The following is an 8,957-nucleotide window of genomic DNA, read 5'->3' as shown; positions in this document are numbered from 1 at the left end:
GGGCCGGGGCATGTGTGTCAAATTTTGGCCTTGCTCCCCTCTCCCACACGACAAGTCAGTGTGTGGCCCACAGGTTCTGTGCTGAACTACTCTTGTGGCCCACTTGGTATGAGAAACTGGAGCACCCTGGTTTAGATGGTGCATATTCCTGCTCTGGCGCCTTTGGGTGAGGGGTGGATTACAAATACTTCCAGGGAATAAATGGTGCATTTTAATGTAGTTGAGTGTTTAATGAAGCCAAGAACTGTATCACAAGATTTGAAAATGTCAGAGTGCAAGGCATCCTTGCGTTGCAAGCTGCACGAGTCTGGGAGGTGTGGTCTGGTCAGTTCACATCAGAATCCACAGAAATATTGTTCTTCAAACCACCCCTATTATTATCCGGGATGAAAGGATCTCTTCAAATTGGTTCTCTAAGTGTCTCATTTCTCCATTCTTAAATTTGGTTCCCCACATTTCGCAAGAATCTGCTTACAGAATCACATTTATCCTCCATCCCTCATGATCAGCTTAGCTTAATGGTTGCCATCAATTTCATTTTAATTGATTTTATTTAATTTTTATAATGAAATGTTTTTAGAATGTTGTACTATTTTATTGTTGTTAGCCGCCCTGAGCCCAGCTTTGGCTGGGGAGGGTGGGATATAAATAAAATTTATTATTATTATTATCACTAATTGCAATCAAGAAAACGACATGTTTGACGTGCCTCATTCTCCCTAGGGAATTTCTGAGGCTATCGGTGTGGCTTCAAGCACCCATATTTCACAGGTGCTGATGGCAGTGCGGGACTTCGGCCACGCAGCCATTGCAAGGAATACTGAGACGTCTGAGGTAAGGGTGTGAAGTGAGGAAGGAGCATAGCAAGAGTGTAGGTCAGCCATCCCCAGCCTGGTGCCCCTTCCCCATCCACGTGTTTTGAATTGGAACTCCCATCAGCCCCTGACAGCATGGCCAATGGTTAGACGAAGATCCTGGTGGATTGGATCCTTAGCGGCTCTTTACATCCACACCAAAGCATGTTGGAAAAGAACGAATCCTGCCCCATTTCCAAACATGCTCTTTTTCAAGGGATGGGATCCTTACTGTCAGAGCCCCTGACACTTACCATTCCAAAAAGGCAATTGGATCTGCTCTCAGTATGGAAGCCAGACAGCTTCCTCTGTGGGTATGTCTCAGTCATCCTTCTGAAGTGGGCTCCAGCAGTCCTGTCTCTGTGGCTCCAGATCCTAGATCTGATCTGATCCCTTGGCTCAGTCAGTCAGTCAAACAGATTCGTTAGAAACCATTGGTCACCCCCCAAAGTACACTGACCCCTGTTTTTAGGTTGGTTGTCAGATGGTTGGTTGTCATTTCTTCAATAGTGGAAGCTAATGGGGACCCCCAAGGGTCATCTAGTCCAACCCCCTCCGATGCAGGAATCTTAAGCATCCCTGAGAGATGGCCATCCAACCTCCAATGAAGGAGAGTCCACAACCTCCCAAGGGAGAGTGTTCTGCTGTCAGAAAGCTTTGAATGAAGAACCTCTTAGAGTTTGGAAGAGGGGACACCTCTCCAACTGAGGGGAGAAAGCAGAACCCAAGAGAGAAGGCAGGCGGCAGGCTGGGAGAGGCAGAGAGAAAGAGGGGAGAGGTTTCAGCTGCATCCCCTGCCAAATTTGCTCTCGTGCAAGGGTTCTTCTGCCTTACGGGAGTGCCTGCTGGCCCCATTCAACTATGTTCTAGAGTAGACCCACTGAATTTAATGAAGATGACTAAGTTAGGCCCATTCATTTCGACAGGTCTACTTGAAGCAAAGCATAGTTGAGTGTCGCTCTCTGTGTTCACCTCCATATATTTGTCAATTAAGCAAATTATTACAAAGGCATGTGAGGAGAATCAGAACTTACAGGGTTAAACAGTTCTGTGTGACGTCTCACATTCTGAGGCGTGGTTATGTTCACATACGGGAATCTTTCTTTGTGTGTGAGTTACTTTCGTTTTTGGCTGAGAGGCGGAAGGATGTCTGCTCTTTCGCCGGGCTGATTTATGATGTTTTTCTACTCATTAAAAGACTGTTGGAGTTTAGCAAGAAGCCTGCATTCAGTCTGATTTATTATCCACACACAAGGCAACAGTTTCTGCCGCTGCAAAACTCTGCTAAGGACTTTGCTAAGAGAGCTAAGGGAGCTCAAGTTTTCTATCGGCACAGATGTCCATCGGCGCAGCAGAAGTGTACTGGGCGCCATCTTATCTCACAAGGCATAGTAACTGCGTGCGGATCTAACAGTTCCATAACCTGAGGGGGCCTTGGGGTCATGTGCCCCCGACTCTCCAATTCTCCAACCCAGCTGGAAGGAGATCAGATCCTTTTCCTTCCACTTTCAGTTAACTTCCCTCAAGCTTCCGGTCTCCGTTTTGCAACTGTGCTAGAGGAGAAGGGAGCAGGAGCCGATGAGTCCAAGGCTCATTCACACAATAATAAACCATAGTTTATCACAGAGGTAACCAGAATGATGCCCTTCAGATGCTACAGGCTGCAACTCCCATCCTTCCTGACCACTGGCCATGCTGGCTGAGGGTGATGGGAGCTAGAGGCCAACCTATGTTGATGCCCTCTGGTTTATTGTTACATCTGAACGCAGCCCTGAACTCTCTTGTGCTCTGCCATCCAAGAGAAATGAAACCCAGGAGTGTGGTACCTCTGGATTTTTGCTGTGAGTTGGTAAATGACCAAGGAAATTTCCCAACCCTCACTATGGAGAAGATGAGCAGATCCACCTGGTTCATTTTATTTTTTAAAAAGCAGCTCCCATGGAAAAGAGCACCAGTGGTCAGTCTACCCTACACTGTCCTGCACTTTCTCCCTGGTTGACTGACCGAACCCAAAGAGAACACCTTCATGGTTCCTCATCATCCTGGGGAAAAAGTGACCAGTGGGGTGTCACAGGGTTCTGTCCTGGCCCGTTGTTGTTCCATGTTTTTTTAAAATAAAAGACTTGGATGAAGGAATTGAGGGGATGCTCATCAAATTTGCAGATGACACCAAACTGGGAAGGGTAGCCAATGCCACAGAAGACAGAATCGGGATTCAAGATAACCTTAACAGATTGGAGAACTGGGCCCAAACTAACAAAATGAAATTCAATAGGGTCAAATGTCAGGCTCTACATTTAGGCAGGAAGAACCCGATGCACATATATAGGGTGGGGGAGCCCTGGCTTGCCTGCAGTTTGAGTTTCCTGGAGGAAAAAAAATACAAAATTTGTAAGTCTGCACAACAACTTGTTGTTGTTGCTTAGTCGTTTAGTCGTGTCCGACTCTTCGTGACCCCCTGGACCAGAGCACGCCAGGCACTCCTGTCTTCCACTGCCTCCCGCAGCTTGGTCAAACTCATGCTGGTAGCTTCAAGAACGCTGTCCAGCCATCTCGTCCTCTGTTGTCCCCTTCTCCTTGTGCCCTCCACCTTTCGCACAACAACTTACTGACTACTAATATTTTCCCAGCTGCTAAAAGGTCCCAACTAAATGGTGATTTGTCTCCAATTGCACTTAAGGTTCCCAAACTCACTTTCCCCATCCTTTCCCTCCAGAATACTAGCGAGACGAATGCCAATATCACCGTCATCCTTTGCTGTGGTCAAATGGCATCCGGGGCACGGCAGGATGACCTCCCCCTTTTTATAGACCTCATCACAGAGGAGCTCCTCTTCCAATTCCAGAACAGCAGGAAGGTATGGCTCTGATTATCACACGGACTCCTGTTGTTTGTTCTCTCAGCTATACCATACTTTTCCGTGTATAAGACGAGGTTTTTTATTATTATTATTAAAAAATTATGTTTAAAAATGAGGGTCATCTTATACACAGAGAGTGCATTGGGGGGACGTGGGTTTGGTTGCCGCTGCAAGCCGGAGATAGTCAACAGCTATTGTGTGCGTTATTGGTGGCTGCGGCAAGGGGTGGTGTTGATTGGCTGTCGCTGCGGAAATTGGGAAGACGATTGGCAGTTTCTGCCGGCGAGGGACAGACAATAGGTGGGTTTTGCGACATGTGTGAGTGGCAGCATAGGTTCAGCGGGTGAGCAATTTTTGGAATCCCCTCCCCCAAATAGCTGAACAACTGTGGGTAATCCTACCCCCGAAAAGCTCAGCAACTCTGGGCAATCCTTCCCCCATTTTCTTAATTTGGAGTCCCCCAAAATAGGGGGTGTCTTATACTCGAAAAAATATGGTATATTCTGCCTTTCTCCTGTCATACGTCTCCAGGAGGTGTGCAACCATTTCCCCCGTGGTCACCATCCAGGCACTGAGCAGACCTCCTGAGCTCCATCAAGGTCCTTGCACCACATGCCTTCAGACTGTGCCCTAGGGCAGGGTTTTTGGCTTCATCCACCGAAGGGTTGTAGACTGGGGTGTATACTGGCTCCACACTTAGGACCAGATGGGGCATTACAGTGGCACCTTGGTTCTCAAACTTAATCCATTCTGAAACCAAAGCGTTCCAAACCAAGGCATGCTTTCCCATAGAAAGTAATGCAAAATGGATTAATCTGTTCCAGACTTTTTTTAAAGAAACCCTAAAACAGCAATTTAACAAGACCACTTCTGGGTTAGGGTTAATTTTTGGATTGGTATCTGAAGAAGTGTGCATGCACACGAAAGCTCATACCTAGAACTAACTTAGTTGGTCTTTAAGGTGCTACTGGAAGGAATTTTTTGTTTTTGGATTGGGTTAGTGTTAGGGTAAGGATTAGAATTAGGATTAGGGTCAGTGTGGCTTTATGTTTCCTTGTGATTTTGATTCAAACTCAATTTCATAAAATCCCTTCTCCTTTCAGAATGAGGCTTTGAAGAAGAGCTTTATGAAGGCAGCAACTCTAACAACCAAGGCGCTTGTGCAATCGAATGTGGGATATGTCACCTTCCCCCACAAAGATGAGCTCACCTTCTGCATCACAGTGAGTAAAAAGAAAAAGAAAAAAAGAGGGGGAATCTCCTGGGGTTTCTTTTCAGAGCGTTTTTTCTTAAAAATAGCTGTGTAGATCTAGCTCTGGGTTGCATGTTCTGATCATCTGGCCCCAAACCATTTCTGGGTGGTCACGTTCTGCTCCAACTCAAGTTTCCAAACCCACTTGAAAGGCAGCCCTACATTGTGGCAACCTCAGCAGGATGTCACCAGTGCCTAAGTAAAAGAGGCTAGGTTCTCCCAGGAGGAGAGGGCTGTCGATGGCTCCCAGCCATGATTGCTATGTTCTACCTCCACAGAGGAAGGAAGCAATGTTTCTGAATATAGTTGCTGGAAGCCACAGGCGGGGAGAGGGCTCTTGGGCTCATGGTCTGCTCCCTGGTTTCTCACAGACGTCTGGTTGGCCACTGTGAGAATGCTGTGAGGATGCTGGACTAGATGGGCCCTTGGCCTGGTGCAGAAGGCTGATCTTATGCTGTTCTTATGCGGTAGTGCTCTGCCCAGGAGAAAAAGGGATCTTATTCCCAGATCCAGGAAGCCCACTCTCCTCCCCTAGGAGGACCCATGCCAATTGCAAAGAAGTTGTCAAGTGGGCTGGATAGAGAGCACAACTCAGGGCTTGGTGTGGTGGTGGCAGGGATGGTGCCTCCAGTTCCCTGACATGCTGTGTGCTTCCCCACCACAGGAGGTCATCAAAGAGGAGCCAATGGCATCACTCACCATCTTACACCCCGCAATGGAAACGATCATTCGCATGACGTAAGTACGGCCAGACACAGTACATATTTCTTCACCAGGTTTATGGACTGGTGGGTGCTGATCCTTTCCTCTCCCCTTCTTTCTCTTTTCAGTGCCTTGAGACCACGCATGGACCCCCTGCTCCGGTCTCAGCTGCTACAAAAAACCATCAGGAAGGTCTTCCAATTGCCATCATTGCAGGTTACGAAGGTCAAAGCCGGGAGCTCCGTGCCGGCAACACAGAGCCAGGTGACTGGACCTTCTGCTTCTGGAGGAAAATGGGGTTGCCAGGTTAAAGGATTTGAGGGCAAAGAGTCTGAGCCGTGTAAGCTGCAAAGAATGCTGCCCGAGACACTTGACCCATCACAATGATGTAACAGCCAGAGACTTGGGGTGTATATTTTTGATTTTAATCCTGTTTCCATATTTATTGCATTTCACCTTTGGCTAGAATGCATCCATGAATGATTCCTGCATGCCTGCATTTTGTGACTCTCATGCCTCCCTCCTACGCTGCATTTAATTTTATTTGTTTGCGTGTTTGTTTATATGCTGCCCATCTGACTGGGTTACTCTAACCACTCTGGGCGGCTTCCAACAAATTAAAACACAGCGAGACATCAAATATTTAAAACTTCCCTATGCAGGGCTGCCTTCAGATGTCTTCAGACGGAAGTATAATGATGTATCTCTCTGACATCTGATAGGAGGGTGTTCCACGGGGTGGGCCCCACCACCAAGAAGGCCCTCTGCCTTGGAACACCCCAAGGAAGTTGAGCCCAGTGTGGAGTCCTGTATCTTTATATCGCATGACCTGTAACCTTACATACATCAAGAAACGTTTGATGTTTATGACTCTTTGTGTGCCTTGCTTGAACCCCTGCATAAGCTTTGTTACGAATTTGGACTAGAAGGCTTCAGAGCATATGGGATTTCCATGGGGGTCTTCAGCTTCTAACTGCTTTTGCTTCTCTCCTTCCAGGACTGTTATCAAGAGACGATCTACATCTGGCTCAACATGCTCACCAGCTTGCTGTCGGAGGCCCCCTCTCTGGAGACGCTGCAGAAGATATTAATGGTAAGGGAGTCCCCAAGGTGTCAGAGCAGGGGGAAGCAGCAGCTCCCATGCCGGAGGACAGACCCTCTTGAAATGATTGCACGGGGGGCATCTGTGGCCAACTCGCTGGTTGTGGGTGCTGATGGTCAAGTGGGCCTCTGTTCTGCTAGCAATGCTTGTGCAAGGCACACAAGATATGTCCTCTGCTGATGGCGTATGGGGAAGGGCCATGGCTTGGGGCAGAGCATCTGTCTTGCATGCCCAAGGTCCCCGGTTCAGTCCTCAGCATCTCCAGGTGGGGCTGTGAAAAGGCTCTCTGCCTGAAAGGCCAAAGGGCCAACTGCCAGTCCTCATTACCTAGAATCATAGAATCATAGAATCATAGAATCATAGAATCATAGAGTTGGAAGAGACCACAAGGGCCATCGAGTCCAACTCCCTGCCAAGCAGGAAACACCATCAGAGCACTCCTGACATATGGTTGTCAAGCCTCTGCTTAAAGACCTCCAAAGAAGGAGACTCCACCACACTCCTTGGCAGCAAATTCCACTGTCAAACAGCTCTTACTGTCAGGAAGTTCTTCCTAATGTTTAGGTGGAATCTTCTTTCTTGTAGTTTGGAACCATTCCTCCGTGTCCGCTTCTCTGGAGCAGCAGAAAACAACCTTTCTCCCTCCTCTATGTGACATCCTTTTATATATTTGAACATGGCTTAATATCATATCACCCCTTAACCTCCTCTTCTCCAGGCTAAACATGCCCAGCTCCCTTAGCCGTTCTTCATAAGGCATCGTTTCCAGGCCTTTGACCATTTTGGTTGCCCTCCTCTGGACACGTTCCAGTTTGTCAGTGTCCCTCTTGAACTGTGGTGCCCAGAACTGGACACAGTACTCCAGGTGAGGTCTGACCAGAGCAGAATACAGTGGCACTATTACTTCCCTTGATCTAGATGCTATACTCCTATTGATGCAGCCCAGAATTGCATTGGCTTTTTTAGCTGCCGCGTCACACTGTTGGCTCATGTCAAGTTTGTGGTCAACCAAGACTCCTAGATCCTTTTCACATGTACTGCTCTCAAGCCAGGTGTCACCCATCTTGTATTTGTACCTCTCATTTTTTTTGCCCAAGTGCAATACTTTACATTTCTCCCTATTAAAATTCATCTTGTTTGTTTTGGCCCAGTTCTCTAATCTGTCAAGGTCGTTTTGAAGTGTGATCCTGTCCTCTGGGGTGTTAGCCACCCCTCCCAGTTTGGTGTCATCTGCAAATTTGATCAGGATGCCCTTGAGTCCATCATCCAAGTCGTTGATAAAGATGTTGAATAAGACTGGGCCCAAGACAGAACCCTGTGGCACCCCACTAGTCACTCTTCTCCAGGATGAGAGGAACCATTGATGAGCACCCTTTGGGTTCGGTCAGTCAGCCAGTTACAAATCCACTGAGTGGTAGCATAGTCAAGACCGCATTTTACCAGCTTCTTTACAAGAATATCATGGGGCACCTTGTCAAATGCCTTGCTGAAATCAAGGTAGGCTACATCCACTGCGTTCCCTTCATCTACCAGGCTTGTAATTCTGTCAAAAAACGAGATCAGGTTAGTCTGACATGACTTATTTTTCAGAAATCCATGCTGACTATTGGTGATCACAGCATTCCTTTCTAGGTGCTCACAGACTGTTTGCTTAACGATCTGCTCCAGAATCTTCCCTGGTATTGATGTCAGACTGACTGGGCGGTAATTATTTGGGTCCTCTCTTTTCCCCTTTTTGAAAATAGGGACAACATTTGCCCTCCTCCAGTCTGCCGGGACTTCGCCTGTTCTCCAGGAATTCTTGAAGATGACTGCCAGTGGTTCTGAGATCACATCTGCCAGTTCTTTTAATACTCTTGGATGCAGCTCATCTGGCCCTGGAGACTTGACCTGTGGATCAATGGCTGGGCTTGGTCTAAGGATGCTTCCTGCATTCCATTGCTATGGCTGTGGTGAGGTGTATGTTGTATTGTTGTAATTATCACACACACAAACACACAAATGACAGATTGCAGGGCAGTTCACAACATAAAAATACAAAATCAGAACAGAAAATGCATAATAAAACAAAAGCAACTCAAGAGCCAATTAATATCTAATTCTACTAAGCTGCCTCGAGTCCCTGTCTGGGAAAAAGGTGGGGTATTATTATTATTATTAATAATAATAATAAAATAATAATAATAA

The 8,957-nt window shown here is 47.0% G+C and overlaps 1 protein-coding gene across 1 annotated transcript in view; it reads left to right on the top strand.

Moving 5' to 3' along the window:
- Positions 1–672: 672 nt before the first annotated feature.
- LOC309329686 (maestro heat-like repeat-containing protein family member 7) overlaps positions 673–8,957 on the top strand; it is a gene marked incomplete at its 3' end in the record, with an annotated part of 28,576 nt that continues 20,291 nt past the window's right edge. The window contains exons 1-6 of the mRNA XM_081840701.1: positions 673–834; positions 3,571–3,711; positions 4,818–4,937; positions 5,631–5,704; positions 5,797–5,932; positions 6,666–6,761. Of these exons, the coding sequence (XP_081696827.1) occupies positions 778–834; positions 3,571–3,711; positions 4,818–4,937; positions 5,631–5,704; positions 5,797–5,932; positions 6,666–6,761 (624 nt within the window). The 5' untranslated portion in view covers positions 673–777. The remainder of the gene's footprint in view (positions 835–3,570; positions 3,712–4,817; positions 4,938–5,630; positions 5,705–5,796; positions 5,933–6,665; positions 6,762–8,957) is intronic.

Source organism: Podarcis erhardii, assembly GCF_964252035.2.
Source record: "Podarcis erhardii genome assembly, chromosome: 14".
NCBI classification, from domain to species: Eukaryota; Metazoa; Chordata; class Lepidosauria; order Squamata; family Lacertidae; genus Podarcis; species Podarcis erhardii.
This window is presented reverse-complemented; position numbering and strand designations above follow the sequence as displayed.